At 32.5% G+C, this 20,064-nt stretch overlaps 1 protein-coding gene across 1 annotated transcript; it reads left to right on the plus strand.

The window, feature by feature from the left end:
* Positions 1-3,873: 3,873 nt before the first annotated feature.
* Positions 3,874-13,920, plus strand: LOC130949197 (uncharacterized). Its single transcript, XM_057877987.1, has 13 exons — positions 3,874-4,025; positions 4,228-4,302; positions 11,319-11,559; positions 11,647-11,917; positions 12,016-12,115; positions 12,210-12,334; positions 12,444-12,516; positions 12,599-12,734; positions 12,817-12,947; positions 13,061-13,175; positions 13,261-13,458; positions 13,563-13,643; positions 13,735-13,920. Exons 1-13 carry the CDS (start codon positions 3,874-3,876, stop codon positions 13,918-13,920), a joined length of 1,884 nt encoding a protein of 627 aa, XP_057733970.1.
* Positions 13,921-20,064: the final 6,144 nt, after the last annotated feature.

A 20,064-nucleotide genomic window follows, 5' to 3' on the forward strand; every position in this document is an offset into this window, starting at 1 on the left:
TGAAGTCCCTCAATAAAACTTATAGTAAAATAAAAATTTTGAGAAAAATCATTTTGTATTGATTTTAAGAATTCAGTGTCATTACAATTAACATTGGTTAAAATCATTAATTTTTGATCTATTAGTTTTGATAGTTTAATTATTTCTTCTCTTAAATCTTCTAATTTACTTTTTTCCATTAGGTGACGCTTTTCTTTGTGAAGGGTTACGGTTTTAAGTTAAAAGTGTAGTTTTAGAATATGTGGTTTAGATTTTGCTGTAACACCCTAACTACCAAAGCTCACGCTTCCGGCTGCGCGACTCTGATAGCTCGGACATTACGACGACACTTTTACTATTTAATACTAAAATATGAGCCTGTTTAAAACTTTAAACCGCAAATACCGTTCCCAAAAAATACTTTCGTTCGATAACGTACATCCAAAGAAACCATACAACTTACGAAAACTCATAAAGAGTACATCCATATATATACATACATATATATAAATAATATTACAGACATTAACCAATACAATTCCTATCCCTCTTATAGAATATATCAAGATAAAGGCGAAGGTACAATAACTAATAATCCAAAGCAATACAGAACATCACAACAATAACTAAATAAATTCTTCGTAACTTCTGCGCCCATATCCTGAAAGGGGAAAAATGTAAGGGGTGAGAACATCATCCTCGAAAGGGTTCTCAGTAGAGGGTTTTTGGGAATTACTGTAATAGGATACATGAAGATAAACCGTACCAGTGATTAATAACCATCTTATGCCTCTTTTCAAAAACAACAGTTTACAATAAAATAAAGTCAGAAATCTTTTCTGGAAGAGGAACTGTTCAATTCTCAAAACATCAAAGCATTTCAAAAAGGTTTATATATACTGAACCAAAATAACCTTTCATATCTTATTCCAAACCAGAACCACAAAACCGAAATCAACCATCGGTCCATCTCATTCAACCACGGCCTAGGCCCAAACAATCCAACCACAACCAATCCACCACAATCCAACAGAGTTCCAGATGCAAACACAAGTAGGAAGATGCAAACACAAACAAACAGTTATTGCAAGTAGAACAATTAGCAGTTAATCACATAGGCAAACCAAGTACAATATGCATACCCAAACAATGTCACATAGATGCATATGATGCATGCCTGTCCCTAGTGGCTGATGATATCATCTGTCGGTTATATAGCCAACCCGACACGTCCTGGTAGCTAACCATGGACAGAAACACCCATCGCGGAGCAAGTAAGTTTGAGCTACAACCCCCTTGCTACTACCCGCTCAACCCAGAGCCAGTGGAATAACCACTACTGCGGCTACTACCCAGGCGGGTGTTTAACAGCTCAACCTGGAGCGAGTGGAATCACCACTACTACCGCTACTACCCAGGCGTCACAGTCTCTAACCTGGAGCAAGTGGGACAAACCACAACCCTTGCTACTACCCAGGTATCACAATCTCTGACCCGGAGCAAGTGGGACAAACCACAACCCTTGCTACTACCCAGGTATCTCAAGCATATATTCATTCAGTTCCAACCATGGATCAACATCCATCTCAGCCATCCGGCTTAAATTCATAATTCATAGTCAGCCATACGGCCCACAACTCATTCGGCAGTCAGCCATAAAACAATATCATACACAAATATTCCGGCTCACGGTTCAATCCAAAACCAGCCAATATTCATAATCATACACAGCCTTTCCGGCCCATAACAAAATTGCACTTCCATATTCAACATCATCAAATTCATAAAATCGGCATTTAAGCCATAACTCACTTTTCTCAAGCCATTTCACTTTGAAATCAAATTTCAACTCTTTTCAGCCTTGACTTTAAAGATCTCATTTCTCAAATCATCTCTGGCTCATAAGCCAAATTTACTCAAAGTGAGTTCCCTTTTTAAAACAAAGCCACCCTCGGCATTCTCTTTCCAAAACTTCCAAAACCATGGCAAGTTAAGGATTTATGTCAAAGTATTCAAAACCACCCATCCAACAATGGGATTTTTATAACAAAAGTTTCTCGGCAGAGTCCCAAGTCTTTAGGGAAGGTCAACTTATATAAATTCCTTAAAATTCATTGAAACTCTTAAAATCATAAATCCTCGGTTCAAGTAATTAAAACTGAATTTATTATAAAACCGATCATACAAAATCACAAGTTCCAACCCGGTCCAAAAATCAACTCATTTGAAACGGAACCGGTTCATTCAAATCAAACCACTTTCAGGTTTCTTTTTGGAATCCATTTTTCCAACTCTTCCAAAATGCCTCAAACTTGATTACCCAATCAAAAGTCTAGGTTCCTTTAAAAAATCACTAAAAACTCCTTTTTATATTGAAATCAATATTAAAGCATCATTCTTTCCTTCAGTGTTTCGAACGGTAAAAATAGTTCAGTTCTAAATAAGCCGAACTCAATGTATAAGGTTCACCAAATAAATTAAGCTTGAAAACATAAATATCCTTTTAATAAATCAATAATACAATTTCTCAAATCCAACCCTGTTTAGATAACCTTACAAACAAGTGTAGGATTTTATAGAAATTTCGGCAGCACCTCCCCTAAAACTTGGACTTTTGCCACCCGGTTCGGGTCCCAACTAAACCATTTCTCATTCCTTTTCGACAGCTCAAAACCAGAAATCAATTTAAAGCAAGCTAAATCCAACAATCGCCTCAGTGGCGTATCTCAAGGAAATCATTTCAAAATCAACTCAATATCAATCAATATAACTCATTTCCAAAGCTTTAAAGAAATGGTTCAATAACAAATCATTTGTCCAAAACCAAATCAATTAAAATAAACCAAGTTGAATTCAAAAGTGCATTCGACTTTCCACATCATTAAAATAATTGGCTCAAATCAAATCAATCCTCAACGGATTAAACTCATATTCAGAACTTTAAAGAATCAACTTCAAACATTACATTTCACAAGCCGCTCAACAAATTCAGCCAAACCAACATCTATAATCATTCGAGTCAATCAGATAATACATAAGGCAGATACAATCACTAAATACACAATATCTCACATCAGTATCCATATGTAATAATTCCAATAGTAAACTATAGTTTTTGGAAAGCGCCCCTACCTCAAAACGCAAAAACCATAATCCAAACGCCTCATAAGTTCTTTTCGCCTCAACTCGAAATCAAAGGCAGCTTCAAAGCACAGCCCCACACATTTTCACAGCAGCATAAACAGCCTTTACTCGCAACATGTGGCCCCGTAACTTAATCCTAAAGACATTAATATTGCGAAAACCTTAAAACACATCACGGGATACGAACGGGGAAGGTTTCAAGGAAGAGATACTTACGGTAACTAAATAATACTGACTGAACCAAAGGGCAGAAGCTTCGGCGGTGGTTCCGACAGCCACAGAATCGCCCTTGGCAACCGGAATCGCCGTGACTCAGCCTGCCCCGTTAGTAGTTCCCAGCACCTATTCTCAGCATCGGTGGTGACTCAGCAGTACAGGGCAAGCTAACCGAGATTTCAACAACGGATAACAATCCCGAAATGAATACTAGTTGCAACAGCAACCTCCATACAGAGCCAGCAACTATCACCAGAAATGGCAGTGGCGGTGTCACTATAACTATTTATTAAACACAACCAGTTTCAGTGACAGCTTCAAAGCAAGAATGAATTGGCAGAACTAGGAAGAACCAGAAACAGAGCAAGGCTCACCAAATCAGTAGCGGTTCTAACGGTGGCTTCCGACGGCTGTGGCGGTGGCAGCACAGCAGCGTCGCCCTTCACCCGCGTGCGCACGCGCGCTCCCTCTTTCTCGCGCCAGGCTCCTGCGCTGCATCCCTCACGTTCGCAGTTCTGGTTTCGGCGCGGCTCAATGGCGATCGACGGCGGCTCCCTGTCCTCCTGCAACGACGGCGAGTGGCGGCGGCCAACCAGCGCCTCCTTCCTCTCCCCTGCGCACTCCCTTCGCACACGATCTCTCTTTCGCCTTCGTGATACTCCTCAGGCGACGGAACGGGGAGATGGGTAGCAGAACCGCGACTGGTCGGGGAGGAACGGCACTGTTTCGGCGGCGACGCTCCTCACGGCTCCGGCGACAAGGGTGACGGCACCTCCCTCCTCTCTGAACCTTCCGTCTCTCAGATCTCCCTTTTCAGCTTCTCTTCTTTCTCATTGCAGCGTTGCTGCTTCTTCTGAGTGTATTGTGTGATAAGAGGTGAAACTGAAGGTGCAAGAGGGGAGTAACGGCGCTGCTATGGGTTTCAAGTTTGGTGAACTTGCTGAAGGTGAAAGGGAAGGCATGGTAGGGTTAAGGGGAAAAACTGTGTTGAGGGAAGTGAGGCTGTGGCTGCTATGGTGAAGGAAATTAGGGTTTCATTTTCAAAAATTAGGTTTAGGGGCAAAATAGTAATTGAAACCCAAGTTAAATCCAACACTATTTGTACATAGAAAATACTATTTGCTCATCAATTTTAGAAATTATTTTCAATAAAATGCCCAAATCCAAAAACTAGAAATAATATAATTAAATCATTTATTTTCCAAAGCAGCAGTATTAATATTTAAAATATTAATTATTTTATCCAAACCATATAGAAATCCTTATTATTTCACAACTACCAACTTTACAATTTGAATATAGAAAATAATCTAATAATTATAAAATTGGATAATAATCATAACTTATCTCAAATCCAATAAATAAAAACTTGTCTCAATTATCTTTAATAAAATAATCTCTAAAATTAAGGCTATAAATAACTATATAATTTGAGACTTACTCATAAAAAAATACTTTTCAAAGATTCTGGGTCTTACATTTGCCACATAAGCACATCTTTAAAACAACATCTTTACCATATATTTCACCCTGAAATAATACCCATGATGATATGAATTTCACTGTCATCTAATCATATATAGAGAAATGGGTCGGGTCATTTTAATATGAGTATATTACGGAGATTATAATATTTAAAAAAGTACGATAAAATTGAAAAAAATATTTTTTTTATTAAACAATATTTTATAATAAATATTGCTTAAAAAAATATTACCAAAATATAAAAAAAATTTGTAACTTTAATATATATATATATATATATATATATATATATATATATATCTGTGTGTGTGTGTGTGGTGATGTCTCTGGCGGCTGGAATAATTGGGTGGCTAAGGGTAGAGGACAAATCTGAATTGGACATGTGACAAATATTTACTTGAATGTGATAGTGTGACCTTAATGACGGTAACTCAGCTAATGATCCACGGTAACATTTTTTTATCTCTAAACAATAGTTATTAACAAGTTAAATACTGGATAAATCCTTGAGCCAAATCTGTTAATTCCCAACTTTCAAAGTCAGCAAGATTGGACAAATTGGAAGCACGATTGGATAGAGAAAAAATACAATATTGGAAAAGTAGTAGTGTGAACTATCGAGAATGAACTAGTGTTCCATGTGTTCTTGTTAACCTTGTTTCTTCCCTAGCTATATCAAACTCATTAGGCATATGTGAACCTTTAATTTTACTTGTCTTTCAATTGATGGTTTACTCTTTGCTGTTGTTTAGGGTTCAGTGAAGGTGTGTTGCTCATTCAAATTAAAGGGGACAATCAATGTAGGGTCTTATTCTATAAAAGTCATGAAGAATTGTGTTTCCTTTGCTCCATGTTCAATGTGCCTCGTGTTTTTGTTCCTCTCGAAGTTCCTGACTCCCTTTGCACCCACTGCGTTTCAATTTTCAGTTTTTTCACCCAAAAACCTCATTATTATAACATGAGCAATGCTAGGGGCCAGCAACTTTTGTGATTAGTAGCCATCAAATAGCCATTAATGATAATTTAATGGTATGAGATTGGTGTGAGATTTTATTTAATAGCTCACCTTTCTCAGCTGGTTACATGCTGGCCAAAATTCAATAAAATTGCTGGCCCCTAGACTTTTCCTTATATAACATATATATTCCTAACACAAATTTATATTATTATGTTAAAGTAGGATATTTAATCCCTACGTTTGCACCTGATGTTAACATAATATTTATACAATAAATCAGAAATGTTAACGATTTATATTCTTTAGCGAAATATGGGAGCTAGGTTAAACATAACATAAATGCAACAAAAATAAGTTATCATCGAATACTCCATAAAAGGTTAGTGGTAGATACAAATATTAAAAAATATTAAGAAATGGTTAATCAGAAATAAATTATTTTTTTGGTTAATTAATAATATTTTTTGGATGCACATATAAAATTATTTTACACTATTAGTACATCAAAATTATACTCTTTTGTATCTTCCATAAAAGGTCAGTGTAAAATTTCCATGCTCAGTAGAAATAAATGTTCCAAAGTTTAATTTATATTAACTACTCTTAAAATTAATAGTCAACTATTTAATATAATTTAGGAACACTAATTTACAATTTAAAAATATATACTATTTAATTTAAACCAATAAATATAGCTCTAAATATAAATACAAAATTTATGTGTTTTACTTTTTTTTTTTTGTAATTTTGATAGGGTGTTGAATTAAATTTGTATCAAACTCTCAATTTAAAGAGCAGATGCGACTCTTTTGAAAAAAAATGAGCTTGCACTTGAGAATAATTTAGTATTTATGTCGAATTGAACTATGTCAAAATATTTGTGACAAATTATACAAAAAAAATGTAGCTTAAAATGAATAAGATTAAATCTTGAAGAGAGAGAAATAAAAAAATATGAAAAACAAATGAAAAGTTGATAAATAAATAAGAAACTTTAAGTAAAACAGGAAATAAAAAATGCTTGAGCAGTAAGGAAATGCAAGAAAATAAATTAAAACTAAAGGATAAGGAAAGTAAAGGAAATGAATTAAAATGGACTACAAACACTCATATGTATTTGCATTTTATTAGTTTTTGTTGTGTTAGTGTGATAGAAAATTTGTAGAGTTTTTGTGTGATAGTAAAGTGTTTAAATTAAAGTTACCTATTCTTTTTAAATTTCTCTTATTTATAAACCATGAAGATAGGTTTGCATAATATTTTTTCTCTTTCCACGATTTAACTTCCTCCTTTTTCTCATATTACGATCTTGTCTTAACCATGAAGAATCTTGACATCTAAGTTTATCATGTCACGCCTTCTCTTACCTTGGCTTCTAAGCCTCACGTTCTGCACCTATATTCTCAACTCGACTTGAGAGTCAAACAAAAATCTTACCTTTCGAAAAGAAACAATAACCTTTTTGGAATGTTTTTCACCCGTCGAAAATTTTTCGACTTCGATGTTCTTGCACAATTTTTATTAGTTCCAATACAAATTCTCATGTTTTATATCATGCTGTTAATTTGGAATGGCTATCTAGCTTCGATTTCGATCATTCTCCACACTCAACTCATCGCATAATCAGAGTTCTGTTTTCTCATGTCGAGTTTTTACTCTATCGACATTTTGGCCATCCATGGTCAACCGATTTCGTCCTAGATATTTTCGATTTAATTCATATGAATCGGTAAATACCCTAGTCAATTTTTCAACATGTTGAAATTCATACTAACAGCCAGTATTCAAGATAAGAAGGCATTGCATATCGTTTACTATGTCTCTATACTCCACAACTAAATGACTTTAATTTGTTGAGAGAAAGCATAAGTACATTGTCGAGACAAAACATACCTTACTTGCAACGAACTACTTTCCTCCCCTTATATTATTGGGATGAGGTCTTTCCAATTGCAGTCTATCTTATAAATTTTATGTCCTTCACTAATAATGATTAAAATTCACCTTGTGAGCTCTTATTAAATCAAGCTCTTGATGATACCTTGTTTAGAGATTTTGAATGTTTATGTTTTCCTAACCTCAAATATTATAATCAGCATATGCTTGAGTTAAGGTCTAAACATAGTATTTTTCTAAGTTATTCTAATGATAAAAAATGTTACAAGTGTTTATGTGCAAAGGAAAAGTTGATTATCTCTTGAGATGTCATTTTTCATGAAGATAAATTTCCTTCAATTTCTTTCTTTCAAAAGTCTTTAACTCCAGAATCTACTACTAGTGCTACTGTGCTTGAGAAATTAACTTCAATTTCAGTTTTACCTCTTTTCATTTTGATCCTCAAAGCCAAATTCCATCATCATCGATTCCTTCTGTTTTTAATTCCCTTGCTCATACATTTTAGAGAGTCCTTCTACTTCTACACAAAATAAAGGTCCTATTACTACAAATTCTAATTCTGTTACTGCACAACAAATAGAAAATCAACTAATTCTCAGCTTGATACACTTATACCTATCTCATCTATAGAAATTACCTTACTCTTTTGAATCTCACATCTTAATTCAACTCCATCCATCACTCACAATCAACACCCTATAAAGACTAGGTCAGAAACTAACGCCTTAAAGCCCAAGGCACTCCAAGCTCTAGCTTCTGAATCAACCATGGATATCTCTCAGCGAATTCTCAAGTCTATCTAGATTTCTCTCAAATATCCACATTAGAGAAGGAGGCAATGTTGGATTAATATAGAGCTTTACTTTATCATAAGACATGAAATTTATTTCAACTTTCTCCAGATGAGAAAGTGGTGAGTTGCAAATGGATTTTTGCACTCAAAAAGAATGATCAAGGACAAGTTGTTAGGTATAAAGCCAAACATGTATTGTCATAATATGCTAGTTGTTCTTCTAGCTTATAATCCTATACTCCGTGAGAGAACGAAACACTTTGAGCAAGATTTGTATTTAGTCAGAAATAGAGTGATGCAAAGTTTAGTAGCTGTAACTCATTTTCGAACTCAGAGCAAGTTTGTTGCAAACATTCTATCAAAGCTCAAATTGCCTACAAAACCATCTTGAATTTGTGGGGAGATATTAGGCTATATATGATAGAATTAGTTAGAAGAGAATAAGTCTAAATAATACCTCTATAAATAATAAGCACCAGAGTATGTAACAAGACAAATAATATCACTTCAGTAGTTCAGTACGTAATAGCTGTGAAGTATGGATATTTTGTTGAGTTATCGTGTTCTTGTGTTGGACACATTTTGGATACGATATTCATCGACATTTATTCGATATGTGTGTCTATTGTGTCCAACCGTGTCTTAATAAAAAATAAAAAATTCTTCTCCGGATATATTTAGACACAATAAATATTATCACGTGTTAGTGTATCCAACTTTATCTTTAATATGTATTCTTGAAATAAGTTTAGAAATAATAAATATTATATTTATTAAAATAAAAAATATTTTAAATACTTTTATATAATTAAAAAAAGACATTAAAAATAATTAAAAATTTATTTTACATTTTAATACCAATAAAATATTACAAATTTATTATAATTTATCTAAAAAATACTTTATATTTTATATATATGTCATATCTTTGTGTCTTATAAGATTTTAAAATTCATGTGTTTACGTATCGTGTATCATGTCGTGTCTCATATCTGTGTCAATCTTTATGCATCAAAGAGTAATAGAAACACTTTTTACTCTCATTCTCTTTTCTCTCTTCCCTTCTTACCGTGTTAACTATTAAATAAAGGATTTAATTTTGATTTAATTCACTATAAAAAATTTCATACAATTATCTAATTAAATTTTATGTATTTAAATAATTTTTTAAATAGTAAATTTAATAATTAAATTCTTATATTAATATGATAATATATTATTAAATGTCTGTATAAAATTAAGAGTACATAAAAGTTAAATTCTTAAAATAAAGGATGCATTTTGTTTTTGGATATCTTCAAAAGATGCTTGTAACAATAATGGTGTAGTTAAATGGGCTCAACATGCATAGATAGGACAGGGCGTACGAAGATACATTGTTTTCGCCATTCTGGACAAAAACAAGCATCCATATATAATTTCATCGATATTTCCTATCCAAGAGGAATTAAAAAAGAAGCAATTAAAAATTTACAATGTGTTACTTGCGTTACCAATGAAAATTGAGAAGGAATACCGTTACATATATAATGATTTATATGTCTTTTTTTATTAATTTAAATTTTTTAAAAAAATAATATCATGATATAATTTTAGAACACCTAAAAATTTAAAGTTCAATTTTTATTGTTCTAAAATTTTTTTTAACATAATGCAAATAAAAAAAACTTATACAAAAATTATTTAAACCCATTTTTTTTGTATGAAGAGACATATTAAAAATATAATTATATTTTTTTATTAAAAAAATTTAAAGAAATAATATCATAACCAACAAATTAGTGATTTGACTAGAGTTTGACTCCAATTATATAGTACGTGAGTTCAATACTTTATTCTTGGTGAGAACAAATCACTCTCTAAATTTTATTCGCTAAGTTAATTTCTAAATTTTTTTAAGACAAATCTGTCTCTATATCATATTTTTCCTATTTATAAAAAAACTTATCTAATAAAAAAATAGAAATTGTTATATGTTTTATTAAATTATGTTAGACTAATTTATTTAACTTTTTTTTATCAATATTTGATATAAAAATTGATTTATCTATCAAAATAAAATGTTAGAAATTAATTTCATAATTAAAATTTGTTAAAAATTAAATTGTCCAACTAAAAATTCATCAGAATTTAGATATTACTCTATATGTAATTTTTCGAATTGCGCATAAACAAATATTTTTAAAAATTTTATTATTTGAATTTAAATACCTCTAAAAATATTCATGATCGGTTAGGTAGTATTATTTTATTTAATGAAATACAAACATAAATAAACAAATAAGTACAAGAAAATAAGACTTATTTCGTATAATTATTTAAATATTAAAATAATACTAAGATATTCTAATTAGTTTTAAGGTATACATTTAAGTAAAATCAACATTTATTTAAGTAAATTACATAAATAAATAAAAGATGAATCAGTTTTATTCAATTATAATTTTTCTAAACTAATTATATTTCGGTCTTGTATTTATTTTTCTATAAATTGTTACATGATGTAAAAATTTTAAAATTTATACCTAAACCATTATAAGGTATAGAGATTTATGTTAAAATTGACTACCATCATAAATTACTACAAACTGTAAAAATTGGCTACCATCATAAATCTCTATAAGATTACAAGATGTAGAGGTTTATCTATTAATATATAATAAGTATGTAGTGGGTAGTTGGTTGTTTGACACGTGATAGCTTCATATATTCGACAAGTGGTAGCTTCCGCTGCTTGACAGGTGGTTTTGTTCTAACTAAATTGGATTTGTTAATAAAGAAGGACTAGCCAACCGCGGTTAAATCTGCTTTCCTGATGTTCAAAATTTTAAAGTTCCCTATATAAAGGTGCCATAGTCAGTACATGATAAACTGCTTGAACAAACAATTTTACACAGCATATACAAAAAAACTGCTTGAACAAATATTTCGTATAAGAATGGCAGAAGTATTTGATATGTTAATGGATGTGAATGCAAGAAAATTTGAATGGAACTTTCAGGTTTATGTTGTTCATCTTTGGGAAGTTCCAAATAGATTCAATGAAAAAGAGATCAATGGCATAGAGATAGTTCTTCAAGATGTTCAGGCAAGTTTGTTAAACTTTCATATATTTCTATTAGTTTGTAGAATTTTTTTCTGAACTTTCTTGACATTATGCCTGTATGGTCTTTAGGGTGGAAGGATCCAAGCCTCAATCCCTAAACCTCTACTCAAAAAATGGAGAGGTAAGATTGTTGAGTTCAAGATGTATATCATGACCCATTTCATTGTGGTCGACAAGAAGGGAAAAACCAAGACAACCAACAATAGATGGTCCTTAAGTTTTTCACATAGGACCACGGTTCAGCCAGTTTCTAAACCAAGCTATCCTCTTGAAGCATTTAGCTTTAAGCCCATTCCGGAGTTGCTTGCTGCTGACAAGCTGGAAGATTCAGTTCTAATCGGTAAGAGTTTACCTTATCAGTTATATTCAAATAAATTGTAAAATAAAACCAAGTTGTGTTAGTCATTTAGTTTCATATCAACTTCAAATGCGATGTAGATGTCATAGGGGAAGTGGTTGGCAAAGAGGATCCAAGAGAACTCATAACTAGCAAAGGAAGAGAGACTAAAAGATTGGCTGTCATTCTTGAGGACCTTGAGTAAGACAATATGATTCAAGGAACCTTCATATATTATTAAACATAAATTATTATATCACTAAGGAACCTTCTTATATTTGTGAATATTGTTCAGAAACAATAGTATTGGTTGTGTGTTGTTTGGAGACATGGTTGATCAGATACTTCCATATCTTGAAGAAGGGAGGGTTGAGCCATTGATAGTTATAGCACAGTTTTTTAAACCCAGCAGGTGGAACGGTATATTTCTATATCATTATGTGCTTTTTATGGTTAGAAATTATTTTCATCAAAATGATATGTTCATATGAGTCACTGTAAACTGAATTTGTTGCAAGAAAAACGTCAGTGCAGAGTCATTTTGATGTCTCAAAGTTACGTATTAACCCTGATTTGGATGAGGTCAAAGATTTTCGTAATAGGTTAGTTTGATATGCAGTTAGTTTGTATGCAACAAAACCTTAAAGAATAAGATTATTAAGTCTGAATCTTGAGAATATGTAGGAGGCTTTCTGAAAAGCCGTCTAACTCGACCAGGATAAGTCAAGTTACATCGCATGGTCCACGATCTGGTGCAGACGAAATAAAAAATGGAGACGTCGTGGTCAAGACAATAGAAGAAGCCCTGAGCTCTTCACAGGTGAAGATAATATATAACGGAACATATCTTATTAAAAAGTAAATCTGGCTAATAAGTTATTTTTTGGTTAATTTGTTTTCAGGAAGGACCTATATGGATTGCTGGTACTATTGTTTCAATTAATGCGGGAAAGGATGATTGGTTCTATAAATCGTGTCGAAAGTGTCCGAAGAAAGTAGAAACTCCAATTGGCAACAGATATGAGTGTGGCAAGTGTGGCCACACTCATGCAAGTGCATCACTTAGGTGTGTTATTTAAACTAAGTACAGCAGGTGCATGTTTTGTTTTTTAGTATGGACTGAGTTTAAGTTAGCATCTGTTTCAGGTTTAAGGTTGAGGTATTAGTATATGATGGAACTGGGAGCATCATGTTGCTGATGTGGGATAGGGAGACGGCGCAGCTGTGTGGGAGGCAAGCTGAGCAGATCAAGGATGAGGAAGTAAGTCAAATATGCATCATAGTTCAGAGCTTTCTTACGTGTATTGCCATCTTAACTTATGTTAGATTTTCTTGGATCTGAATAGAGTAGTGATGGAGAAGGTTATCCTCCTACATTGGATAGCATAATGGATAGGCGGTTACTCTTCAAAATAAATGTCAAAGCATCGAACATGAAGCAATATGACCATGTTTACACGGTGATGAAAATATGTGATGATGAAGATATTGTGGAGATGAATCACCCCAAACCAGTACAAAACAATGCTTCTGCTAATCTAATTGTATGTATTTTGTTTAAGTTTTAATTTACAATCCGATTAGTTTGTATTCAGTGAAGTTCATGTATTATAATTTATAAGTAGCACCCCTCTGTGCATCAATGTAGGAGACCGGGTGCAGTGACTCGATTGGTATATCAGCAGTGGTGGTTAATATGCATAATGATACTGAATCTATGGTTTCTTTGGTGAGTTATTATACTAACTTTTTATGAATTTGGTTCACCTATTTTTTAAGAAAGAACCGAGTTTAATAATTATCAGAGTTTGTGTTATCAGGATGGTGTCGAAGACAGTGTCACAAGCCTGAAGTCCAAAACACCTGCAAAAAGAGTTCCCATGGGGCTAAAGCAGTCCGTGCATGTTAATATTGACACTGAAGATGAGTTTGGTTTTTCAACAAACAAATTTAGCCGAAAAACGGGAAAGAGGCAGAGGATTCAAATAAATGAGAGTGATAACTGACCTTGACAATCTTAAAAGTATATGTTTGGATACCATTAGGTGTTTTGGTTTTGGAATGAGTATCCAGATTAGCATTAATAGACTAAGTTTGATCAATGCTTTGGAATGTTGTTTTCTTTTGTGTTTCCTTATTTTGTAGGACAGTTTCAATAATAGAGCTAATATGAAATGCTCAGCTAATGATTATAGTAGGTTAATCTTATATATGGCAATATATAAGAAAACTAAATTTACTTTGTAATGCATTATTTATTTCTATCTATGAGTTGTGTTTTATTTTACATATTTGCTGGCATTGAGTTTAATTTTCGTATTGAGTAGTGTTGGTGTTCCATATAAAATCCTAAATTATTTTAGTTCTTTAACACATATTTAAAAACAGTAGGGATATCACTATGTTAAATATAATAATAAGCTCGCTTCATTTATGTATAGGATAGATAGAAAAGATAAGTTAGCACATAGAAGAATTACCTCAAAGCAGGGGAAAATATATCACATATGTATATGAATAAAGTTGTATAGTCAATATATATACCTGGTGAAATTTCAAGATATATTAAACAATTAGGTATATAATAAGGTCATTAGAAGTGCACAAATATAAATTTACTCCTCATACACAAGCATCCAATTTGTATAAGGAAATTGAATTTTGGATCAGTAAATATAATGGTGTTCAATCAAGCTTGCTTTTCAGAATGTTATCAACCCATCATATAATTTAGAGAGAAACAATAGCCATAGAAAAATTGTGCAAAATGCTAAAGAAGCCTAATCTTTGCTATGCAATGTGTTAGCACATAAACACAGTATCAGATTAAATAAAGAATAGTAACCTAGCTTCGATGCTACACAGGATAAATAGGAGAGATTAGTTAGCACATAGATAAATTAATGGGGAATATAGGTAATTTTATCACATGGTGAAATTTCAATAATTTACATAAATTAGGTATATAATAAGGTGAGTTGTTAAGCTTTTTAAGAAAAGACAGATATAAAGTAAACCTCTTGATATTAGTTTTTATTAAACCTTTTTATTTTAGTTTAACCTTATTTTTATTTACTTATTTTAATTTTTATTAAACCTTTTTTTATACTTTAATGTTATTTTTAAGTTATTCTCCAAAATTTGGTCTTTAATTTGGAATGAATTCTTGCATCTCATGGCTAACTCATATTAAAAGGGCTTTTCTTTTACATAAAAGCTGAACTAATATATTTGTTTCACAACATATCACCATTTTACATCACCCTGAACAAATCCCTTAATTTACGGAGCAATAGTGATACCAGCTAAAAATTAATAATAGAAATCACATGGAAAGAATACATGCAGCCATAGGGATAAGAGTGTGAGTACTGTTGATATCCATCGGGATAAGTGTTTGAGTACTATTGATAGATTGACTTAGACTAAAAAGAGGTTCAAGCGTTTTATGAATAAAGAAGGGTAACTTTTTATCTAATAGCTGTAGAGACAAATATGGATAACAAAGATGACAGGTGTAGTATTAGATTTTAAACACAATCAAAAAAGAAAATATATAGCAAGTCTACTCATATCTCAAAATGGTTAAGCGTGTTTACAAGCAAAGGCTAGATCCAAAGGAAATATGACCCAAAGCTTCAATTCTAATTGCATAAAAGCTTGATATTATTTGCAAAGATGAGGAAAAAACTGCACAGTTTGACCACTTGTACAGGAAAAAAGGTGATTTCTCAAAGATTGAGGGAAGCCTTTTATATAAATATAATATATTATCTAATTACTATCATAAAGTGGCATGATAGAGTTTATGTGTGTCTAAAGACCCAAAAAATATGGTTGAAACTGTTTATTTTGAAAATATAATACAAGAGATTAACTTACTGAAGTGAAAATTTTGTCCATGCTTGTATATGATGTCTGATATGAGACTAATATAAACAAAAACTCACCTTTTACTATTATTTACTACTAGAGTGATGATCAGATTAATAGCCGTGGCCATAAACATGTATTAGATAAATAAAAGCTATTAGCAAATGATTATCATAATATTCAACAAGCAAAACATGTGGTCTATGTTGACTTATAGACACAAAAAGTTAAATCCCATACATGTATAGGATTGCTCAAAAGGAGAGATTAACCAAATGGGTGTTTGTCAATATGGAGAAGCTTGATATGCGTTTACCTAATAAAGATAAGCTAAAGAAATGCCATAGGTTGTTAATTAGTCAAATAAGGCAACCATAACTCAGTTTTAGAATATTCCATCATATAATTTTTATGTTTTAGTAAACTGGTGATATGAAGTGATCTGAGGAAGTAGTTTATGTCCAAAGCCCCAAGTAAAATAGGTCTTCGTAGACTGGTGATATCAAGAGATTTAACCAAGTTGTTTATGTCCAAACCCACAAGTTTAATAGTTCCTGACTCATATTTTTTTAATAAAAAACATGACCACCATAATCAGAAGCATGAAGATTATTTGCACACTTATACAAGATAGGTTTTTCTTTTTGAGTGACTGATTGGAGTACAAAATCTAATGCTTAACAAGGTAAATCAAGTAAAGATTGCTTTGGCAGAAATATGACAAGGACATTTTCCTAATATGGTAAGACTTGCTGGTCTTACCAATCAGGATTTGAAATAAGTGCAACTTTTTAGAGACACATAGGATAATATCCTTTGGTTATAGTATAATAACCTAAGTCTTATGTAACAGTTTTCTTGAAACTATATCTGTGTCATCATATTATACACTAAACCTGTGCAAACTATGAAAATATAAATACAATAGCCTTTTGGTTAAAAGCTAAAAGTCTTCATCAAAGTATATACTAATATATAACAGTCTTTCAATGGTAATTGATATGAAATATACATATAAAAAAGTCAAAATATACATATACGATTATAATATTATGTAGATAAAATTATTTATAAAAAATTTGAATAAAATGATGGTAGATTTGTTTTAATTTCTTTGAATTACATTAAGAAAGAAGCAAGTGACATTTCACAGCTTTAAAATGGATGCAATGTTTTAAAGACATAGGATAATATCCTTTGGATGAATTCTAATAATTTTAAGGCTTATTTTATAGTTTTCTAAAAAGTAAAAATTATGGCTTTGTCATAATATAATAGACTAAACCGTGCAAACTATTAAAAATGTAAATATTATAACCTTTTGGTCAAAAACTAAAAAATATTCATCAAAACTTATACTAATAGCAGCCTTTAAATGGTTATTGATATGAAATATCAGGTCTCGTGGTCCAAGATGTAAAAAACCATATAAACATGGTCACCTTAACTTAATAAGTGTTATCACACAGCAAAGCAGATCACAATGAGACATACCCATATTACTATTCTTTTCACCGATGAATCGATTAATAGATTTGCTAATAATTTAGATTTCTTATTTCTTTAAAAAAACATAATTTTGAGAGGAAATTTAAAATAAGTTTAAAGCATTTGAAACTACCTTATTTTATAATTAATTTTTTATTTTATGATATTAAATTCATACTAGAATATTTAGAATAAGCGTGCTATAATAATATATAATTATAATATTCTTTACATATAACTATACATAATAAAATTAAATAAAATGATGACAGTTGTTTTGATTTCTTTCAATTATATTAAGAAAATGTCAAATTATAATAAATAGGTAATATGTGTATAGTTATTGGTGACTAGCTACCTATCAACAAATAAAAAATGCATCGACCCTAAAAACACCGATAACACCGAAAGAAAGAAAAAGAAGTGCCATTTTGGGATAATGAGCTTTACAATTGGGGGAAAAGAAGAGTGTATACATAGTTACATACTTTATATGTGAGCTAACTTTATTACGGGAGAACAATGGGTGTTACTATAATGTTACACATTAATTTGATCATCAAGGTTAGCAAAATTATGTGAGCGATGAGATCGAAGCGATTATATTTTAGATACTCATGCACACAATACTCTATGTGACAATGACTGGTATGTCATTAGTATGACCTAAGAAATGGTTTTGGAGGAAACCAATAAATAGATTGCCCTATACATCCTTTAAGGAATCACATTGTATGGCTACTATATAATTTGAAGCACATCTATAGGAAGGTCTAAGAAAATCATCTTCATAATGGCTTATATAAACAATGCTAAGAAGAGATCGGTGAATACCAAATGAAAATATTTCTCTCTCTCTCTAAAGACTATTTCTCAAAACTTCTGCTATTGCATATCAACAATGAGTGACTTTCTTCCCATGAAGACTCATCTTTCCCATCTTGGTGAGGATCTTTTATGGAGAATATTTGTGAGGACAGACCCCAAGACAGTGGGTAAGTGCAGGAGCCTAAGCAAAGCTTGAAACTTTAGACTATGCACACCAACATTTGTGAAGGAAAACTACAAAGAAAATAAAGAACGAAATAGGAGTGTTATCATAGGGATAGGATACCCTTCCAGTGATCAAAACTCATTATGGTTCGTTAGAGCCTTTGTCAATGACGGAAGTCATGTGCAATTCAACGTACCCACAGAGAACCAACAATTTGGTTTTTATGCTGTCATCGGCTCTGACCATGGCAATATATGCTTGAGGATCTCAATGGGTGGCCTTAATTCCAGGTTACTCATATGGAATCCTCTCACGGGCAAGAAGCGATATGCATCCGATGAATCTATCAAGCACCTTGCGCATGCTGTTTCGGTCTATGCATTTGGTTTTCTTGAAGACACGATCGAGTATAGGATTCTCTACGCCTGGAAGAAGAATTTCTCACAGAGAACGCTATCATGGTCTTTGTACACATCTTTTGAAAGGGATTGGACACAATCCGGGACATTTGAAACAAACATGCAGAAAATTGGACCCAAGTATGTTGTCAATGATGGAATTTTTTATTGGATAGGGTGGGAAGGTGCTAACCTCACCGAGGCATCATCAATAATTACTTTCAATCTCCTCCAGAGGATGTTTCACGAGGCTATGATACCCATGAAAGTCAAATCTGATTACCACGCACTAACTCAGTTCAATGACGGAGTCGGTTTTGTTACATATCGCAATGTCGGCTTCACAAGACAGGTTGTAACACCCTACCATACAGAGCCTTATGCTTAAGTCATAATTCAGAGATGGCAAGGTATTACGACCTCTAAAAAATAAAAATTTAGTACGTATAGTAGTATGAATGATTAATTATAACTAGGAGCCTTTGTAGAAAAAGGGATAAACAAAAAAATCGCAACTCGAAAGCGCAACACTCCGATCGATAACGTAACGAACAAGGATAACCAACGCGAGATTATATATATACAAAGGAGTGTCAAAAACAGGAATATCAAGACTCAAGATCCGACTGCGAAGATAACCGGTCCGAGCATAGCAGTATATACATATGATGAAATAAGGAAAACCCCAAAGGAAACCCAAAGGGACACAAATACATAAAACCTATTCTCCAAAATCTCCCATAAGAAGAGTCATCACAGTTTGTATTATTTAATGGAGATAAGAGTATCTAAGCAAAACATATAAACCAAAACATAGTCCCCAAGAACAAGGAATCTTCGCAAATCTAGAAGTCTCCAGCATGCCTCAGCGGGAAACCTCACGTCCTGCATCTGAAAACCACAAAATCCGCATGGGTGAGAACCAGAGGTCCCCAGCATGGTAACAGCTTCCACATATATAATACATAATAATAGAGGAAAGCCAAAGGCAATCCTAGAACTTCCTCCAGATAATATCAAAGCTTATAAACAAGCTAAACCATATAAGGGCATCTGACTAAAGATTCTTCAGTCTAACTAATACTTCCCTTTCCAATTCCTTCTCACCTCCCAACCACCAGCAGGAGTATAATGTAACAAACACAGTTATATCAGACAAAGAATATACAAATAGGAGCAGTTAAGACATTTAGACAATTAGCAAGTAATATGCAGTCAAATAGGCAATCTCAAACAATTCACATAGTATGCATATGATGAATGCCTGTCCCTAGTGGCTGATGATATCATCTTGTCGGTTATAGAGCCAACCCGACAAGTCCTGGTCGCTAACCATTGGACTGTCCCTCTGTCGCGCATCCCCAACTCGAGTTATACTCGTTATAAACTTGATCATA

The sequence above is a fragment of the Arachis stenosperma genome, chromosome 9 (assembly GCF_014773155.1).
Source record: "Arachis stenosperma cultivar V10309 chromosome 9, arast.V10309.gnm1.PFL2, whole genome shotgun sequence".
Taxonomy (NCBI): domain Eukaryota; kingdom Viridiplantae; phylum Streptophyta; class Magnoliopsida; order Fabales; family Fabaceae; genus Arachis; species Arachis stenosperma.

Bases quoted from the DNA above. Each gene is read 5' to 3' on its own strand.
- LOC130949197 (XM_057877987.1), top strand. From the start codon at position 3,874: ATGGCGATCGACGGCGGCTCCCTGTCCTCCTGCAACGACGGCGAGTGG. The intron at 12,116-12,209 runs GTAAGACAATAT...AATATTGTTCAG, and splicing joins GTCATTCTTGAGGACCTTGA to AAACAATAGTATTGGTTGTG. The intron at 12,335-12,443 runs GTATATTTCTAT...GAAAAACGTCAG, and splicing joins TAAACCCAGCAGGTGGAACG to TGCAGAGTCATTTTGATGTC.